General features: G+C 43.6%; 1 protein-coding gene across 1 annotated transcript in view; it reads right to left on the bottom strand.

The window, feature by feature from the left end:
• The window catches only part of INTS6 (integrator complex subunit 6), a 61,439-nt gene that overhangs the window by 2,184 nt on the left and 38,284 nt on the right, over positions 1 to 20,971 (bottom strand). The window contains exons 9-17 of the mRNA XM_073662638.1: positions 20,166 to 20,298; positions 19,751 to 19,845; positions 19,553 to 19,663; positions 19,110 to 19,325; positions 18,892 to 19,018; positions 16,269 to 16,411; positions 14,654 to 14,885; positions 10,933 to 11,295; positions 253 to 346 (exon numbers count right to left, since the gene is read on the bottom strand). Coding sequence (XP_073518739.1) covers positions 253 to 346; positions 10,933 to 11,295; positions 14,654 to 14,885; positions 16,269 to 16,411; positions 18,892 to 19,018; positions 19,110 to 19,325; positions 19,553 to 19,663; positions 19,751 to 19,845; positions 20,166 to 20,298 — 1,514 coding nt within the window. The remainder of the gene's footprint in view (positions 1 to 252; positions 347 to 10,932; positions 11,296 to 14,653; positions 14,886 to 16,268; positions 16,412 to 18,891; positions 19,019 to 19,109; positions 19,326 to 19,552; positions 19,664 to 19,750; positions 19,846 to 20,165; positions 20,299 to 20,971) is intronic.

Genomic DNA, 20,971 nt, shown 5'->3' with positions numbered 1-20,971 from the left:
ACATAAAACTTAATAGATTCCGCCATATGTAAGGCTCAGATAAAATAAGCAAAGCGGCCTTCTATAATATATCACTTACCACTCCCCCCCCCCCCCCCACACACAAAAAAAAAAAAAAAAAACACCACAGCCAAAAGGACTTGTTTAGTAATTTATTTATTTTTGTTTGGTTTTTTTTTTAAGTAATTTTCCTTTTTTGTTTTGTGGTATTAGTTGCAGTTTTTTATTTTACTATAAGCCAGTGCCACTCACCTTGCCGCCTCCTTGATCACATTCTGCAGGAAGTGGAGACGCGTTTGCAGATTCCCTTGTACGTCTTTTAACAATGAAAAAATTGTCTCATACTCTACAAGAAAAACAGACATGTAAATACAAAGGCTGAATTACAGTTACTGCACATAGGATTTCTGCATCCATCTTAACCCCTTCACCCGAAGCCTGTTTTCACCTTCCTGACCAGGTCAATTTTTTGAATTCAGACCACTGTCATTTTATGAGGTAATTACTCTGGAACGCTTCAACGGATCCCCCTGATTCTGAGACTGTTTTTTTCATGGCATATTGTACTTCATGATACTGGTAAAATGTATTTGATATGACTTACATTTGTGAAAAAAAAAATCAGAAATTTGGCGAAAATTTTGAAAATGTTGCAATTTTCAACATTTTTATCTTTATGCCCTTAAATCAGAGACAGGTCACAAAAAATAGTTAATAAAAAACATTTCCCACATGTCTAATTACATCAGCACAATATTGGAACAAATTTTTTTTTTGTTAGGAAGTTAAGAGTTAAAAGTTGACCAGCAATTTCATTTTTCCAACAAAATTTACAAAAACATTTTTCTTTTTTTTTTTTTAGGGACCACATCACATTTGAAGTGATTTGGGTATTTGTCCATAAAGGCCCCTCACAAAGTGACACCATTCTAAAAACTGCACCCCTCAAGGTGCTCAAAACCACATTCAAGAAGTTTATTAACCCTTCAGGTGCTTCACAGGAATTTTTAGAATGTGGAAGAAAAAAATGAACATTTAACTTTTCACAAAAAGGAAAAAATGAACCCCAAAATTTGTTGTGCAATTTCTCCAGAGTAAGCAGATACCCCATGTGTGTGAGAAAACCACTGTTTTGGGCGCACAGCAGGGCTCGGAAGAGAAGGAGCACCATTTGACTTTTTGAATGTAAAATTTGCTTGAATAATTAGCGGACGCCATGTTGAGTTTGGGGAGCCCCTGATGTGCCTAAACAGTGGAAAACCCCCAACAAGTGACAGCATTTTGGAAACTAGACCCCTTAGGGAATTTATCTAGATGTGTGGTGAGCACCTTGAACCCCCAGATGCTTCACAGAAATTTACAACATTGAAAATAAAAAAAATTTCCTGCAAGAATGTTTTTTTAGCAAAAATGTTTGCATTTTCACAAGGATAACAGGAGAAAATGGACCCCAAAATTTGTTGTGCAATTTCTCTTGAGTATGCAGATACCCCATATGAGGTCGAAAACTACTTTTGAGGCACAGTGCAAAGCTCAGAAGGGAAGAAGCGCCATATTGGAGTTCAGATTTTCCTGGACTGGTTTCAGGGTGCCATGTCACATTGGTAGAGCCCCTGAGGTGCCAGAGCAGCTGAAGCCCCCCCCATAAGTGACTCAATTTTACAAACTACACCTTTCAATGAATTAATCTAGGGGTGCAGTTATCATATTGACACCACAGGTGGGTCATATAATTTTATACCATTGGTCAGTGGAGGATAAATAATTACATTTTTAACACTGAAATTTTGTTTCAGCCCCAGATTTTACATTTTCACACTGGGAAATGGGTAAAAATGGCAGCAAAAATTGTCCCACTATTTCTGCTGAATTTAGAAATACCTCATATGTGGCTGTACTGTACAGCTTAGCCACAAGGCGAGACTCGGGAGGGATGGAGCGCTATTTGCCTCCTGGAGCGCAGATTTTCCCAGAATGGTTTGCGAACTCTTTATACAGAGCCCCTACGTGCTAGAAGACCAGAATTCCCCCCTCAAGTGACCCCATTTTGGAAATTATACCCCTTTGTGAATTTATCTACAGGTGTAGTGACGATTTTGACTCCATGGGTGTTTTCCACAAACAAGCAGCAGTGGATGTTGCTAAGTGAAGATTGCACACTGCCGTTGTAGTGACCAGTACATTGTGGTTACCAGTACATTATGCCCAGCTCGTGCTTCTGGAGACAAGCACCCGTAAATTAGGCAGGCTCTCATCGCTACAGGAATGCCAAACATGTCGATGCCAACTGCGGTTTAGATACACACTGGAGCTCAGAAGGGAGAGGGACATTTGGATTTGGGAGCACAAATGCGTTGGATTTCTTTTGAAGAGCGAGGAGCCATTTAGTTTTTCCAGAGCCTTTGTGCTACCAGTAATGTGGAAGTCCCTATATTATTGTTAACAGATGAATGACCTGAATGGGGACTTGCTTTTTTTGTGAATGGAGTTAAAGCTTTTATTGGGAACATTTTACATAACATTTTGGACCATGTATATCCTGCGCTCTACACTGAGCACTTACATTGGGGTTTCCATCTAAATCTCCAAGTGACGTGATTCAGATGAAATCTCCAAGACATCCATTCACTATAATGAGGCAGCAGAGTTTCTCTGGACTCCATCTGGGCTCTGTTCAGCAGTGTCCTTTGTGCAGAAGTGCACAAAACTGTGTCTGACGGCACTTTTATGCACGCCTAATAAGACTGACACCATGGGATCACCGGCCAGACGGCATCCACAGTGCCTCCATTTGCCTCATTACAGGGAATCTTCTGCCATGGGTTCTGTCTGAATCACATATTTCAGAGATTTACATGGAAGCCCAGGGGTAAGCGCTCAGCGAAGATCGCAGGATAGAGGTGAACCGAGCCTTACTGCGATCTTTGGGAGTCAGAATGAACAAATAAGCAGCAGAAAAAGAATTGGTTTTAAGTATTTTTTACGCCGTTCCTCGTGCAGTATAATTGATTAGACGACTATTCTTTGGGTCGGTGTGATTACAGAGATACCAGATTTATATCGGGTTTTTACGATTGACAGCTGTCACACTAAAAGACGCTTTTTATTGTAAAAACAAGTTTATGAATTGCCATATTTTGAGAGCTATAATTTTTCCATATTTTGTCCAACAGTCATGTGAGGGCTTGTTTTTTTGCGGGACGAGTTGACGTTTTTATTGGTACCATTTTCGGGCACGTAACTTTTTTTGATCGCTTTCTATTCCGTTTTTTGGGAAGGCAGAATGAACAAAAACCATCAATTCAGGAATTGTTTTTTGGGGATTTTTTTTATGCCGTTCCACGTGTGGTAAAATTGTTAAGGCAGCTTCATTCTTTGGGTCAGTATAATTAGAGATACCACATTTATATATTTTTTTATGTTTTGCCACTTTTACACAAAATTTTATAGAAAAAAAATGAATAATTTTGGCATCACCTTATTCCGAGAGCTGTAACTTTATTTTTCTGTTGACGGAGCTGTGCTGCGGCTTGTTTTTTAAGGGACAAGATGCAGTTTTCAGCGGTACCATTTTTATTTACAGGCGTCTTTTTGATCGCATTTTATTCCACTTTGTTAGGCGGTATGATAAAGCATTGTTTTTTGCCTTTTTTTACGGTGCTCACTGAAGGGGTTAACTAGTGGGACTGTTTTATAGGTCGGGTCATTACGGACAAATGTGTACTTTTTTGATTTATTTTTTACACAAATATATTTATTGGATTAATAGTCTTTTTTCTTTATTTTATGATTTTTTAAAAATGTATTTTTACTTTTTTACCTTGTCCCAGGATGGGACATCATTTTCAAACTTTCAGATCGCTGATCTGATGCTCTGCAATGCTTCTGCACTGCAGAGCAGAGTCTGACAGGCAGGAAGAAAGCGTCTCAGCTCCTGCTCTCTGAGCAGGCACTGAGTGGCCACCTTCCTTCCTGCAGGACCCCGCAGCCATCTTGGGACCGGAGGCAACTATGGAGACCATCAACACAACATTGCGTTGTGCTGATGGGATCACAGAGGGTGCCCACTCTCTGCGATGCCCTGCGATGTCGCTGTAACTCACTATTGACAGTGGCATCACATGGGTTAAACATCCACGATCGGTGCCAGCACCGATTGTGGGCGGTGCTGTGGGGTGTCCGCTCTCACACACTGCTGACACCAGCATGTGATCGCGGCGGCGCTCAGCGTGAGCCCGCCTGATCACCGCGCCGTAGATGTACTGCTCTTTGCGGGAACGCAACTCCCGCAGAGCAGTACATGTATGGCGCATGTCGGGAAGGGGTTAACCCCTTCACGCCTAATTACATACTTCATCAGTTGTATCCCTGCCTTTGATGCGGGCTCCGGCGCCGAGACTGCATCTTTCCCTGCACTTGATAGCGGATTTAAACAAGTGCCTGTAACACCTGCGGGTGGATCAGAGATCAACAACGAACAGCGGCATTTAACATGCACCGCCTAGAAGCGCGTCAAAAGTCCCGCCCATCGGCGCCCCTGTCACATGATCACGGGGCATCGAATGAGTGGCCATGAAAAGCGGGGATCTGCAGAAGACCTTGTGCTTGTCAATGTGAATCTGCTGTGAATGCCGGCTTGTGGCCGGCGTTCATAGGAGATTGTGATTTTTGCTATACATAGTAGGGCTAAAGCCCTATGTATAGCATAAACGATCAGACAATCGCAGCTTCAAGTCTCTTATGGGGACTATTAAAGTAAAATGTAAAAAAAAATAAATAAAAAAACTCCAGAATTAATTTTTTTTTTGTTGCCGTAACATTGCAATTAACAGGCGATCAAATCATTGTATCTGCCCCAAAAAATTAATAAAAAGGTATGTTCGAGGCGTAAAAAAAAAAAAATACGCCCTCACCCAGCCTCCAATCACAAAAAATGGTGACAAATGAAAAATAGAATTAGACTTACCGGTAATTCGGTTTCTAATAACCCACCACGACAGCACACAGGAGGATGTAACCCCACCCTAATAGGGACAGGAAATACGAAGAGGTTTAAATAGCCCCTCCCACATCCTCCCTCCAGTGTTTTTACAAAGGACCACAAGAGTATAGATGCTTCAAATTAATTTTTATTTTTACTGATCAAGCGGACGTAGAAACAATAAGCGAGGGGGAGGGAATTACCCATGCTGTCGTGGTTGGTTATTAGAAACTGAGTTACCGGTAAGTCTAATTCTATTTTCTCTAATAACCCCCCATGACAGCACACAGGAGTTATACCAAAGATATACTAAGGAGGGACAATAGCCTGAAGGACCTTCCTTCCGAAGGCCAAATCTCCAACGGACATTAGGTCTAGTCTGTAGTGTTTGGAGAAAGTATGAATTGAGGACCATGTGGCAGCTCTGCAAATCTGTTCGATGGATGCGCTGGCTTTTTCAGCCCAGGAGACAGATATCGCCTTTGTAGAATGGGCCTTGAGCTTTGCTGGAGGAGGTAGATCATGGATCTGGTAAGCCTCCATAATGGCCCTCTTAATCCAGTTGGCCATTGTGGATTTTGCGGCTTTCTTTCCTCTGTTTGGACCTTGTGTATGGACAAATAGAAGAAGGAAGGAAAGACAAGAACTTGTTTCCTGAAGATAGCACAGTAATAATCTCTGAACGTCCATAGTGTGGAATGCCATCTCTTTTTTGTCTTTTGGGTTGTCACAAAAAGATGGAAGGATTATCTCCTGAGATCTGTGGAAATTTGAGACCACCTTAGGTAGAAATGAAGGGTCAAGTTGGAAAATTAGACTATCTTCCAGGATTCTCAGGTAGGGTTCGTTGACCGAAAGGGCCTGTAGTTCACACACTCTTCTGTCTGTAGTTATTGCCACCAGGAAAGCAGTTTTCCAGGTCAGCTTGTCCAGTCCTATGGTTGATAAGGGCTCAAAGGGTGGAAGGGTTAACCCTTTCAGAACAATGTTAAGGTCCCAGGGGGGAACCAGGTCTGTTACTCTAGGGTGGATGCGGGTGGCTGCGGTCATAAAACTTCTCACCCACTGATGTTCCGCTAGTCTTTGATCGAATTATGAACTTAATGCTGCTACCTGGACCTTAAGAGTACTAGGTCTGAGACCTTTGTCCAGACCTTCTTATAAAAAGTCTAGAATCTGAGCCACATCAGCCCTATGAGGGTCTGGGCAAGTGGGTGCACACAACCTTAAGAAGGTTTTCCAGATCTTATGGTAAATGGTGTTAGTTACAGGTTTCCTGCTCTTCTGGAGAGAGTTGATAACTTTCTCTGAGAGGCCTCTTGTTTTTAATATCAGGAATTCAGAAGCCAGGCAGTTAGGTGTAGTCTCTCGGGATCCGGATGGTGAATCGGTCTATGGAGAAGGAGATCCTTGATGGGAGGAAGGATTAGAGGGCTCTCCACACTCAGACTGGTTAATGTTCCGAACCAACTTCTTTTTGGCCAGCGAGGGCCCTTCGGTCCTTACCTTCTGTAAGGTTTTTGAAAGGATAGGTAGTGGGGGAAAGGCATATGTTAGTTTGAACTCCCATTTGTAAGCGAATGCGTCCACGCCCAGGCAAGGGCCGTTTGGATCCAGGGAGAAATATTGAGGTACTTTCACGTTCTGGAGTCCGGCGAAGAGATCTACCTCTAAATAGCCCCACCTCTTGACTAACATCTGGAAGACGTCAGGGTTTAGGCTCCACTCTTCTGGATGAATCTTTGTTCTGCTTAAGAAGTCGGCCTGGATATTAACTGAACCTTTGATGAAGAGCCGACAAGGATAGAAGATGTTCTTCGGCCCAGGAGAATATTCTTGCTGAGATTGCTTTTAAGCTTTCATATCTTGTGCCCCCTTGATGACGAAGGTGAGCTACCGTGGTGATATAGTCTGAAAATATCTGAATGTGAGATTTCTGGACCAGAGGCTCTGCTGCTCTGAGGACTTCCTCTACGGTCTTTAGTTCTCTGAAATTTGATGAGCTTTGGCTCACCTCTTTGGTCCATATACCCTGGAATAGCTCTTGGGAGACCATGGCTTCCCATCACTTTTCGCTGGCATACACCTTTATGGTTACCAGCGGATTCTGGATCCATGGTACTCCTCTGTTCAGATTTTTCCAGTTAAGTAACCAGAATAGAGAAGTCCTTACTTGTGGAGGTATAGGGATTCGTCCCAATTTGTAAGGATTTGGTTCTGTAATGTTCGGGTATGCACCTGAGCCCAGGCCACCATCTGAATACAGGATGTCAAACCCGAGGACCGACATGGCGTCTCTTAATGATACTGATCTTCTGCTTTTTAGGACATTGATTTTTGCTTTTATCATGACCTGTTTTTGTTTGGGCAGGAATGACATCTGGCTGTGGGAATCCAATATTTTTGTCATGGAGGGAACCATCTCTGATTTTTTCCGGGTTCACTAACAAGCCCAGAGACGAAAGGATCTGAGTAGTCAACTGTAGATGTTCTCGGAGTACTGGTACTGAGGGCCCGATTAATAACAGGTTGTCGAGGTATGGTACTATTGAAATGTTCTGACCCCTGATATAAGCCATGACTTCTGCCATGACTTTTGTAAATATTCGCAGGGCTGATGAAATTCCAAATGGGAGAACATTGAATTGATAGTGGACTATTTTATCCCCCTGAGCCACTGCGAATCTTAGGAACCTCCTGTGAAGTGGATGTATGGGGATGTGGTAATATGCATCCTAGAGGTCAATTGTGGCCATGACATGGTCCTGTCCTATCAGGGGGACCGTCGACCTGATGGATTCCATATTGAATCGTTGGTAGTGGATATACTGATTTAGTGGCCTTAGATTGATTATAACTCTGTGTGAGCCATTTGTTTTTTTTATGAGAAAGTCTGGAATAATGTCCTGTGCCTATCCTCAGGGATATCACCCCTGAGGACAATAGGTCTGTAAGACCGGATATCCGGGTGGCCTGACGACTCAGAGGAGGGCGGTGTTAACCTTATCCTCCAGAGAGGATAAGAGGAGAAATTAGTTTTTACTCCGAACTCGACAACCCTCAGGACCCATGGGTCTGAGCAGATTTCTTTCCACTGAGGGAGAAAATTCGAGATGCGGCCCCAGACTGTCCTGATGTCATGGTCTGTTCGGACGTTGGTTTTGGGAGAGAAAAAGATTTTCGCCTCCTCTACCTTTTGGGTAGCTCCATCGTCCGGTTTTGCCTTTACCCCTATATTGAGGGGTCTGATCTTGGGAGGGACGAAAAGGCCTCTTCCTCACATTCCTAGGTTCCAGGAAGGCTGCCTTCTTGTCTGAGGCCTTTTCTAGAAGATCATCTAGGGCTGGCCCGAACATGTATTTCCCCTTAAAGGGGATGGAACACAACTTCATTTTTGATGCCACGTCGCCATTCCAGGATTTCAACCATAGGGCCCTTCTTACAGAGTTTGATAGCCCAGATGCTCTTGCCGCCACTCTCATGGATTCTGCAGAGGAGTCTGCTAAAAACCCCGTAGCCTTCTGTAGAAGCGGTAGGGATGCCAAGATGTCTTCTCTGGGGGTGCTTGAAACTAGGTGTTCCTCCAGCTGATCTAGCCAACGAGCCATTGATCGAGCTACGCCCGTAGAGACTGCGTTTGTGCTTAATAGTGTTGCCAAGGTCTCCCAGGATTTTCTCAGTAGTCCCTCCATTTTGCGTTCCAAGGGGTCTTTTAATTGAGAGGAATCTTCAAAGGGCAGTGTGGTTTTCTTTGCTACTCGTGCAATTTGGATATCCACTCTTGGGACTTCAGACCAGCATTCTGCCGTCTCATTGTCTACAGGAAATCTATCCCTTAACTCTGTAGGGGTATTTAATCTCTTCTCTGGAGATTCCCACTCCTCTAAGACTAAGTCCCTAATACTGATCCTATACTGTTTGGGGCACTTTTTCATCGACCTCCATAGTTCTCCTTACTGCCATGAGGAGTTCCTCCAAACTATCTGATGGAAAATATCTCTCTCGTTGGGAGTTATCAGGTGTTGGACTTAGTTCACCTCCCTCTGGAAGATCTTCCGAGATATACATCTCCTCTTGAGAGTCTTCCTCCCCTCCCTCTGGCGGGCTAATCTTCCTCTTTTTGGCTGCAGAGGGAGTAGATGTAGAACCCTGACTAGGTGAGGGTGTAGGGAGAGCGACCGAGGCCAAGGAGGATTTGATCTGACGTACAATCCCCTTTATCGCCTCCATTAAGGAAGGTTGTTCCTGCCTGATAATCTTCTCCGTACAGTCCTTGCATAGGGGCTTTCTATGGGAGGACCATAGTTTTTTTGTACAGATGGGACATCTGCGTGACTGTTTAACTTTTTCTCCAGATGCAGGTTCCTTGTCCCCCTACAAGAGAGGGGAGAAGGGAAGGGGAGCTATAATCACTATTTCCTGCATCTGGGAGATGGACTACCAGTGCCATACTTACTGGGACCAGACTGGGCTCTACAGATGCAGAGCGAGAAGCTTCAAACAGACATGGTTTTGTCCTCCCTGTAGATGTCTTCCTGTCTAAGGCTCCTTTTATGGGCGACCGGACCAGCGCCTCCCTCTGTTTAGAGGGCTCCTCCCCCGGTGTCCAGGTGAAGATTTCTGATCACCGGCAGCATTCCGCTCTTCTTCCCCCATAGCTTTTTGATGCGGTTCACAGTGGAACGCAAACTGCCGGAAGTGACATCATCCACTGCCCGGCGTCTGACGTCACTTCCAGCGCCGCGGTGTGCGCTCCACATCCGGGAGCTGGCATCGCCCGCGCATCCAGAGGGGGAGAGAAGGAGGAGATGGACTGGAGAGCTCAGAGAGGCCTCCGGTCAGAAGATCCTGCAGACCTTGCCCGAGAGCGCGGACTGCAGGAGGGGGTCCCGAATCCGGAGGAGACGGGAGCAGTTCCCTGAGGAGGAGAGGTAGCGACCGCTCGATCCTCCGCTGCCCGGCTAGTAGCTTTCCCCCAGTGCCTGTCGCCGGCCCAGCACACCGGGGATGACCTCTTCATCCCTGATAGGGACAGGAAATAACACTGGAGGGAGGATGTGGGAGGGGCTATTTAAACCTCTTCTTATTTCCTGTCCCTATTAGGGTGTGTGTGTGTGGGGGGGGGGGGTTACATCCTCCTGTGTGCTGTCGTGGTGGGTTATTAGAGAAAAACTTTTCATACAAATCTTGAAATTTTTTTCCACCACTTAAACTGTATGTTTGGTATCTGAGTACTCATACTAACCTAATGAATCATAATGCCAGGTCAGTTTTACCATATAGTCAACATGGTAAAAAAAAAATAAATAAAAATAAACAATTGTGGAAATTCACTTTTTTTGCAATTTCACAGCACTTGAAATTACTTTTCCTGTTTTCCAGTACACTGTGGTAAAGTCATTGGTTTCATTCAAAAGTACAACTCATCCCGCAAAAAAAAAAAAAAAAAAAACAAGCCCTCAGACTGCTACAATGATGGAAAAAAAAAAGGAAATAAGTTATGGCTCTGGGAAGAAGGGGAGGAAAAAACAAACTAAAAATCGCTCGCGGGTGATGGGGTCAGCACAGTATAACCGTTCAAACCAAGTACTGTACTTCGGCCCTTCACACCTGCTTGTTTCCCCCTCATCTCCACCCCTCCCCCTCTTTGTCAGCTCTGGCTTCATAGAGGCAGAGAAGGGCAGCGATAGAGGGAAACCTAACAGGTGGAAAGGTGTATTTAAGCAACTGGCACTGACATGGAGCACTGAGCGCTTATAGCACAAACATTGGCCAAATGAAACATTGACCAGTGAATCCGGCATCCTCCATATAATACCTAAATAGCAATTACTTCATTTCCACTTGTGACAGCAAAATAAATATGATCCCATAAACTGGTGCAACCATGCGAGGCTATACCAAGGCTGTAAAAGGAGACCCGCAGATATTAGGAGGACAAACATACATACTTCTTCCAGGCTTTCTGATCTCTTTCATTATTCTTCTTTTTAGCTCTACATTGACCTCCTCGTAGCTGCGACAAGGCCGCAACCTCCTCATCTTGTGCGAAAATGCAGCGGTGTCATTGCCAACGCAATTTCCCAAGCCTCCGGGTGGCTTTGAATTTCCAATAAATAGATTAGAGTTACTAGAACCGAAGCAGTCGGCGTCTCCGTCTTCTGTGGTATCGTCGGCACTTCCAAGGGAATTTAAGGAAACATGGGACAAAGTCTCAAACTGGTCTGAATGATCTAGGAGCTCATCTGTGGAGAGTTGGTCTTCAACATGGTTCTCTGCATTTTCTGTTGGCAACATGTTATGCAAGCTGGGATCTTAAAAAGCAACAAAAAAAAAAAATTAGATAAGTACATTGAAATATTAAAGGGGTTGTCTGCAAAAGATTATAGCCATCCTCAAACAGAAAATAGAACTTTATAAAGAAGCACTCCCACAAAAATTGTTATTGCTTTATCTGTGCAAATGTGTAAGCATTGTTGTGCAAGTGAGTTAATATACTCACCGATCGCCATCTACTCCAGCTTCCAGTCCTCTTCTGAGTCACGTGACTGCTATTCTGACTTACCGGATGCAGCTTTTACAATATAAACATACGGGGCCTCGTTCCGATGTTTCATAGATTTGCATTGTAAAACAGACATCCACCTCATACAGAGCTTAGTGTGAGAAGAGGACCGGAGCAGGGGAAATCGGCAATAGGAGAGTACATTGCCAAACTTTCACTACATACACAGGTAAAGGCAATACCATTTTTTATTGGGCGTGCTTCTCTAAATTAGCATTAATGTCCCGATTTCAGACCCCCTATCCTCTCAAGCTCCCTTTTGATCACTTCCATGTTATTTCAAAGAAAAGCTTCTCCTCTCCCAGGACTGTAAGAACACTCGAAAAGAACGAAGATGCAAGTGGAGTGTGAGGGGGTCTGGAATCAGAACAGATTTCATAGTTAACTCGCTAATATTCTTTTACTATCTGGATGCCAATAGGAATTCTTTCATGATAACTCCTTTAATCATTATGTAGAATTACAAAAATAATCAGAAATAGCAATGCAGCAGTAATTGGAGGAAGAATTCTGTTTTACATAAAAAAAAAATATGGCGACAGGTTTTCTTTGAATGAAATGTGTCTGTAGGAAATTTGGAGCAGAGTCAGAAAATAAAATGAGTTGATTGAAGAATAGACTTCTGCCTGTATTATAACTGCTCAACAGTAAACCTCTACCCCATATATGCAGAAATATCATCTATATAGTCACCATCTAGAACATTAACACTCTTAGACCATGATAAAGCCAGTACAGAGAGGCCACAGGTCCTCTGACCTGAACTCTGCCTCATAGGCATATATGTGGCTATCCAGGTCAGGAGACACGCGGCCGGTCTGTACAACCATGGTTCACATGCAGATTGTGATAACGTGGAAACTGCTAGAGGAGCTGCATAATATTTTGGTTTTGTTACCGTAACACGGCAGAGATGAAACCTGAATCTTATGAATCTAAAATGCACAAGTCCATAGAAGTGAAACACAATGAATGTATTTAAGACTATAGACATCTTTAAAAAAGTTGAGAGCTGCCATATTGGAGACCACTTCCTTCCTGCAAGTCTACAGAGACAGTGCTGCAGGGTGTTATGCACTTTACAGCATCTGCAATGAAGAATAATGGACAGGGAAATGTCAAACTAATAGATGCCCCAGGAAGCGATGTAGTACAAGGAGAGCGAGAAGCTAAATATGGAGCTGGACAATCTACAGTTCTGCCCTAGCTACGGCCTTCAGAAGTACAATAATGTTAACCATTTCCAAATCTGCATGGCAAAGATGATGAAGAATCCCTTTAATAAATCGGTCACGTAATAGATCTAGTAGTGTCAAATTTTGATACTCATTTTGTTCCACTTGTACATTTTGCAAGTAAAATTGCTTGAATGAGATACTTCAATATTTGCTACACATCCAATATATATAATTGTCTGTCTGTCAAGGAAATCCCACGTTGCTGATTGGCCGCAGCCGGACCAATCAGCGACGCGGCATTTCAGAAAAAGATTGCGTCCGTTAGCGGCTCATCTGCCGCACGGAGGTCAGAGGCAATGCAGCCGGGGGGGGGGGGGGGGGGGGGATGTGACATCCTGCATGGGGCATTATAAGGTAGGGGGGGGGGTGTGCCATCCTGCATGGGGCATTATAAGGGAGGGGGGGGATGTGACATCCTGCATGGGTCATTATAAGGGAGGGGGGGGGGGGGGATGTGACATCCTGCATGGGTCATTATAAGGGGGGGGGGGGGGGGGATGTGCCATCCTGCATGGGGCATTATAAGGGAGGGGGGGGATGTGCCATCCTGCATGGGTCATTATAAGGGAGGGGGGGGGGGGGATGTGACATCCTGCATGGGTCATTATAAGGGAGGGGGGGGGGGGGATGTGACATCCTGCATGGGGCATTATAAGGGAGGGGGGGTGTGACATCCTGCATGGGTCATTATAAGGGAGGGGGGGGGGGGGATGTGACATCCTGCATGGGTCATTATAAGGGGGGGGGGGGGGGGGATGTGCCATCCTGCATGGGGCATTATAAGGGAGGGGGGGGATGTGCCATCCTGCATGGGGCATTATAAGGGAGGGGGGGATGTGACATCCTGCATGGGTCATTATAAGGGAGGGGGGGGGGGGGATGTGACATCCTGCATGGGTCATTATAAGGGAGGGGGGGGGGGGATGTGACATCCTGCAAGGGGCATTATAAGGGAGGGGGGGGTGTGACATCCTGCATGGGGCATTATAAGGGAGGGGGGGGGGGGATGTGACATCCTGCATGGGGCATTATAAGGGAGGGGGGGGGGGATGTGACATCCTGCATGGGGCATTATAAGGGAGGGGGGGGGGATGTGACATCCTGCATGGGGCATTATAAGGGAGGGGGGGGGGGGGATGTGACATCCTGCATGGGGCATTATAAGGGAGGGGGGGGGGGATGTGACATCCTGCATGGGGCATTATAAGGGAGGGGGGGGGGGATGTGACATCCTGCATGGGGCATTATAAGGGAGGGGGGGGGGATGTGACATCCTGCATGGGGCATTATAAGGGAGGGGGGGGATGTGACATCCTTCATGGGGCATTATAAGGGAGGGGGGGGATGTGACATCCTTCATGGGGCATTATAAGGGAGGGGGGATGTGACATCCTGCATGGGGCATTATAAGGGAGGGGGGGGGGGGGGATGTGACATCCTGCATGGGGCATTATAAGGGGGGGGGGGGATGTGACATCCTGCATGGGGCATTATAAGGGAGGGGGGGGGGGATGTGACATCCTGCATGGGCATTATAAGGGAGGGGGGGGGGGGATGTGACATCCTGCATGGGGCATTATAAGGGAGGGGGGGGGGTGTGATATCCTTCATGGGGCATTATAAAGGCAGGTGGATGCTCCCCGGTCCTCACTAACACGGTTCGCTGATTGGTCGTAGACGCCGGCCGCGACCAATCAGCGATATCGGCGCCAAATTTAAACACCGTCTCTGGCCAATTGGCGGCAGATTTAAAATAAGTACGCCACCGTCGGGAGACCTATTCTAGAATACCCGATGCGTTAGAATCAGGCCACCATATAGTAAATGCATAAAGTTGTACTCCGTGACAAGCTAGCAGCCCATACGTACGTTTATTTATTGCTCCTGGCTTCTCCATGTCGGATGAACTCTGGATTGCGGGGGATGGTGAACCCTTCCCTCCTATGTGGTTGTTTACAACTGGAGACGGAGGTCTATTGCGCAACAGCGGAGACATGCATCGCCTTCTTTTTGGGACCCCAAGCATATTAGGTTCTCCTGGTCGCTTGTGCTTGTTTTGATGACCTGTCACAAACTCATCAGCTTCATCAATCATCATCCCCTAGAGGTAGAAAAAAAGTTAATAAAACTTAGGCCTCTGTCAGTTTTTTTTTTCACATAACTAAAAAAGAATCGAAATCATTTATGCTTTTCAGCAGTGTCTGGTCAGTGTCAATTTTTTCCCCATTAATGATATCAGTTTCATCTTTCACAAAAATCCAAAAGCCTGATGGTGGGCTGCTCGTCCAGCTTCTCCCATCCAACAGGTCAGTAAAAAAAAAAAAAAAAAAAAAAAAAAAAAAAAAAAAAAAGACAGCATTAGGTTGGAACTAGGATGCCATTAATGTGCCTTTTGAGTTTCATGAAAACAGACTTGAATGTGCAATTCTGAGTCATGATCAAAATCTTACATGTCTCCGCTTTTATTTTTGAACAGCTCACAACACTGATGTCATAGTGCAGAAAGACATCGAAACATCCTCATAGATACGTACCGTCTGGACATGTCCTAAATTATAACAATTAGCAAAGAAATCTATAAATTACTAAAAAAAAAAAAAAAATCAACAACTACAGTTATAATTTCTCTTCTCTAGCAATTCAAACTTGCTCCCCCCAGAAGATAAAATATATTTCAATTCATATATTTGCTATAACGAAACTACTTATTGCATCCAAGGGGAAGTCTATTGATATTCCTACTACTTCAGATATTATAGAAAAAATGTCCACTCAATTCTTCTGAACAACTCTTAAAAATGATTATTCTAGATGGTCTTTCTGGAATAAATACTTCTCCCCAAGCAGGAATAACCTCTACATAAATGTTATTTTTAACCAAATATATAGATATTACTTTATTTCAATACATATAAATTGAAACCCTGTGAAGTTATAACTGAATACAATACGATTTTTATTTCCCTTTATCCCTCTCCACCCTTTTTTGTCCACTTTTTCTTTTCCCAAATCTTTTTCCCTGTTCTCTACTTGTTTTTTTTTTTTTTACAAGTAACAAGTTTGCTTTCTTGAGGTTGATGTAATTGTATATTACATTTTATCTTCCATTTCCCCAATATTGTAAAAATCCCCAAATAAAAAGACTTCAAACAGCCCTATAGACTATAATGTGTACGTGTTCCACCAATATAATACACATGTGAAAAACGGACACTTATAAGAGACCAGAGGTAGAGAATTTACATTTTATATAGAGAAAAATTCATCAGAACGTGAAGATGCATTTGAATCCATCAATACCAAAATGAATGTCATATTCACAGCTAATACACTATTCTACATGGCAAATCTTTGATAATTAAACTATAGGTCAGTATCTGAACCAGAGTTCACGTATCATTGCAATGAGTCTTGTAACAGCTCCTTGTTGAATTTTACACCAGGAGACAAGACATTGAAATGGCCAAAACTTTTAAAACTTTACCTTTTTGTCCAGTTTAAAGGGATTTCCAAATGTATGTAGTCTCTTGGGCTGATCAGCATCCAGCTCTCTTAGTGGTGAAGGGATATTCCTTAGGTATTCTTGATAATTTCCCATCTGAACTATAGGGATACTGTGTATCTGGTCTGTGGAAAGAAAGATGCATGTATAGAATTCTTAAGTACATTGTCAGTGACCCCACTTTTTATGCTCTAATAATTTTTATACTGCCAACATAATCCACAACACTTTACAATTTAGGGGGGACTTATACACACAATACACACGTTATAGAATAAGCATAACTCGTATCAAAAAGGAGTGAGGGCCCTGCTCACAAGCTTACAGTCTATAAGGAAATAGGGGGGACACAAAAGGTAACATGTACATATGTTGTATAATACAGCCATAATATACTAAATCAGGTATGTACACAACACTACATGAACTGGTCGCCTGCCAGTATGTGTACAGTCCAGACCGAGGCTTTTAAGTGCATAGATGGTATGAACATGAATTTGAAGAAAATTTTAAATATGGACCAAACTAGGACAGTTAAATAAGTATGATGAGGTGATAGGCGAGTCTAAAGAAATGGGTTTTTAGGGCACACTTAAAACTGTGGGTATTGGGAATTTATTGAATTGTGCTGGGTAGTGCAGTCCAAAGAATTGGCGCAGCACGTGAGAAATCTTGGAGACGAGAGTGGGAAGTTTGGATTATGGAGGATTTCAGTTTTAAGTCATTGGCGGAACGGAGGGCACGGGTAGGGTAGTAGACCGAGACGAGGGAGTAGATGAGATGTAGGGGGTGCTGAAGCATGGAGAGCTTTGTAGGCAAGAGTGATAGTTCATATTGAACTCTGTATTGGATCAGCAACCAATGCAATGAATGGCACAGGGAAGAGGCATCGGTGTAGCGGTTGTCGAGGAATATGATCCTGGCTGCTGTGTTCAGGACCGGTTGGAGAGGGGAAAGTTTGGTAAGAGGGAGACCGATTAGTAAAGAGTTGCAATAGTCCAGACAAGAATGAATCACAACGACAGTAAGAGTATTTGCCGAGTCACAGGTAAGAAGTTCTGATTCTAAAGATGTTTTTGAGGTGTAGATGACACGAGCGAGCGATTTGATGTGAGGAATGAAGGAAAGATCTGAATCAAGTATGACCCAAAGACAGCCGGCATGTTGCTGGGGAGTAATGGTAGAGCCACAAAAGGAAATGGCAGTATCGGGCACAGGTAGGTTAGCGGGGGAAGGAAATATGAGTAGTTCAGTTTTTGACAGATTCAGTTTTAGACAGAGGGAGGACATAGTGTTAGACACAGCAGAAAGACAATCACTGGTCTTTTGTAGTAATGCAGGGGTGATGTCCGGAGCAGAGGTGTATAACTGGGTGTCGTCAGCATAGAGATTGTACTGAAAACTGAATCTGCTGATGGTTTGTCCCAATAGGAGCGGTGTATAAGGAGAAAAGAAGGGGACCTAGGACTGATCCTTAAGGAAACCCGACAGTAAGGGATAGGGGAGAGGAAGAGGAGCCAGCAAAAGAAACAGAGGGTGCGGTCAGAGAGGTAGGAGGAGAACCAGAAGAGAACAGTGTCCTTGAGGCCAAAAAAGTGGAGCATAGTGAGGAGGAGCTGGGGATCCATGGTGTTGAATGCTGCAGAGATCCAGGAGAATCAGCAGGGAGTAGTGACCATTAGATTTAGCTACTAGTAGATCATTAGAGACTTTAGTGAGGGCAGTTTCAGTAGAATATAAAGAGCGGAAACCAGATTGCAAAGGGTCAAGAAGAGAGTTATCTGAGAGATAGTGGATTGGATGGCAGTGGACCAGGCGTTCCAGGAGTTTAGAGATAAAGGGAAGATCGGAAACAGGTCTGTAGTTAGCAGCACAGTTCTGGTCGACAGATGGTTTTTTAAGTAATGGATGTATGCTGGCGTGTTTAAAAGAGGAGGGAAAAATACCAGATGAGAGGGAGAGGTTGAATATTTTAGCTAGGTGAGTGGTGACAGTTGGAGAAAGGGACTGAAGGAGATGTGAGGGAATAGGGTCACTGGTGCAGGTGATAGGGTGAGAAGATGCAAGGAGCCTGATCACCACTTCTTCCGTGACTGGTTCAAAGTCAGAAAGTGAGCAAGATACAATGTGGGAGGGAGGAGCATGCGTAACATTTGGGGATTGGGAAAAAAAAATTGTCGAATATGGTCAATTTTTTCTTTCAAATAATTGGCCAGATTTTCAGCGCTGAGGTCAGGGCCTGTGCTGTTTGATTAAGGAGAGAGTGAAAAGTGTCAAAGAAGTGTTAAGGATTATTTGACAGTGAGATGATGAGGTTGCTAAAGTAGGTTTGCTTGGAGAGGTGAAGGGCAGAGATATACATTTTAAGCATATGCTCTACATACAAACAGCTTAAAAATCAATAGCAAATCTATAAACCAACCTTCGATTACAGGAAACATTGTGTGCTGGTCCCATTTTTTTTTTTTTTTTAGAAAATGACTAACACTATTGCTGCCTTATTAATTGTACCGGTCAAGTTGCACTGATAACTTTCCCCCACTGATGTCTGATCAAGTGGGAAAGTATGACCGCGTAACCCCATTACCACAATGCATCTTCTCACCTTCATCTTGTCCACTGAAGAACCTGCGGGATGACTTTAGGAGATTTGCTCTCATTCTTGTCAGGTGATCCAAAAGATTGGTTCTTGAGATGTCATACGCATTTCTAAATGTCTGTGGTTTTAGGTCCTGCAGAAAAAAAAAATCAAACATATGCAGATATACATACATACATACATACATACATCTAGGTCACACCAGATACGTCACCGAGTGCTACCTTATTCATCAAGGCTATCTGGAAGCCAGCAAACTCCTTCACGTTCAGTTCTAGCATTCTCTGCGGCATTTCCCCTGTAATTTCCTGCAATAACAGCTTAAAGTCCTTCCTGACGGCCAGCGATGGGATACTTGTGCCATTTTGGACTTTGATGCCAGCTTCCTGAGGACACTTTTTCCCGATGGAAGTGATCACTCGATCAGATTCCATTTTAGCCTGAAGCAGAAAAAAAAAAGTTTTAGAATTTTTTAAGTGTTCTGAGCTCATTTCAAAACAATGGCTACAATTTCAGCCAGGGTTTCGCTAGTTAGGCACCAGACCAGATTTCTAGCCATTTGCCAACTAACTAGGTTATGGCAGAGTGCCATTCCTGAAGTAACATGGCACCGGCAGCCATACTACTACAGATCAGCAGTTACAAAGCAAAATCTACCACATTTTACCTGTTGGCTAAGTTTTTTGAGGTAGGAGACAACACTATAACTCAGTCCATACTCCAAATTTTCTGGTATGAGGTTTTGAGCACCCATCATCCTCAACGCTTTTTTTAAAGGCTGAAAAAAAAACAAGAGCAAGTTACCAGCCTGCCGAGGCCTTGCGACACGTAAAACGCCAACGTAAAACACAGACATGACACATACTCCAATGTAGTAAGGTGGCATGGTTTTCAAATAGTTCTCAAAAAGTTGCCTCCATTTCAGAGAAGGTTTAGTCTTGTGGATTTTAAACAAGTCATCTGCAAAGAAAGATGAAGGAGATTACGTCTTTAGTTGAGGGTAAACTTTGTCAGCATGGTTCCAAAAACCTCCAACATTGAAAATATGGCCACTCAGAAGAATTTTCAAATTAAAACGGGGCACAGGCAGGAAGTGGCGGGGCACAGGCAGGAAGTGGCGGGGCACGGTTATATAGAGCTCAAACATGGAGGACTAAAGGGGAGCATATTTTTTTTTATTTAAGGGGTGTTAGTGATTTGATCTACACAATAATAGGACCATTTAGATAAGGAGAATGACAAATGAAATCCAAACCAGAACAGCATTTGTAAAGACTCACCTAATAAAGGGAGGAGTACGGGGTAGTTGTAAGGCATCACAAACAGATTCACACAATTTAGAGCAGTGCTGGCTTTCAAGTAACCAAAAGGATGACCAAGCTCACTGTACTTCGCACTGTTTACCACGAACACCTTAAAATTAAAAGAAAATATATACAAAATAGACGATCTACAGAAGCATATGATACAAAGTTCATAGATTAAAGTCATAACCTCGGTTAACCCCTTCCTGCTGCAGAATTATGTGCCACTATATGGTACTATACGTCACTCCGTTAGCGTAGCGGTGCCCGTGATCCAGTCCATAACAAGTTTGGCACACAGAGGTTGAGCAGCTGAAGTGTGAAAATATTTTACAAACCAATTCCACGATATAGGTTTCTGTCCTAGATTCCAGACCTTAATCAGAAAGCATAGAAATAAAATATTTTCACTATTCTACTGCTCCACCTCTGGGTGCTGAGCTTCTCTTTCTTATGTGCATTATTTTCCTGTCCTTCTGCTAAAAGCAATAACTTATTTGACCTCTCACACAACTAAGAGCGCTAGAGGTTTTTTTTTGTATGAGTTATAGTTTTAAATTACATTATTTGATTTACAAAATAATGTAATGGAAAACTGACAAGAAAATGCCAAGTGGTGTGAAATTGTGTAAAATAGAAAAAATGTAAAAAAAAAGGACAGACACAGAATGAGTTAAAAGGAAATAAGTAAAATAAAGGATCAGGCAAAACGCAAAATCGCCTGTTCACGTGGATTTTCCTGAGAAATATGATTTCACAGAAGTTCTTTTCTGAGATTTCAA

Source organism: Phyllobates terribilis, unplaced genomic scaffold (genome assembly GCF_046119375.1).
Source record: "Phyllobates terribilis strain yellow unplaced genomic scaffold, ASM4611937v1 Scaffold_2__4_contigs__length_985480577, whole genome shotgun sequence".
NCBI lineage: Eukaryota > Metazoa > Chordata > Amphibia > Anura > Dendrobatidae > Phyllobates > Phyllobates terribilis.
Note: the sequence above shows the minus strand (reverse complement) of the source record. Positions and strands in the feature narration are given on the sequence as shown.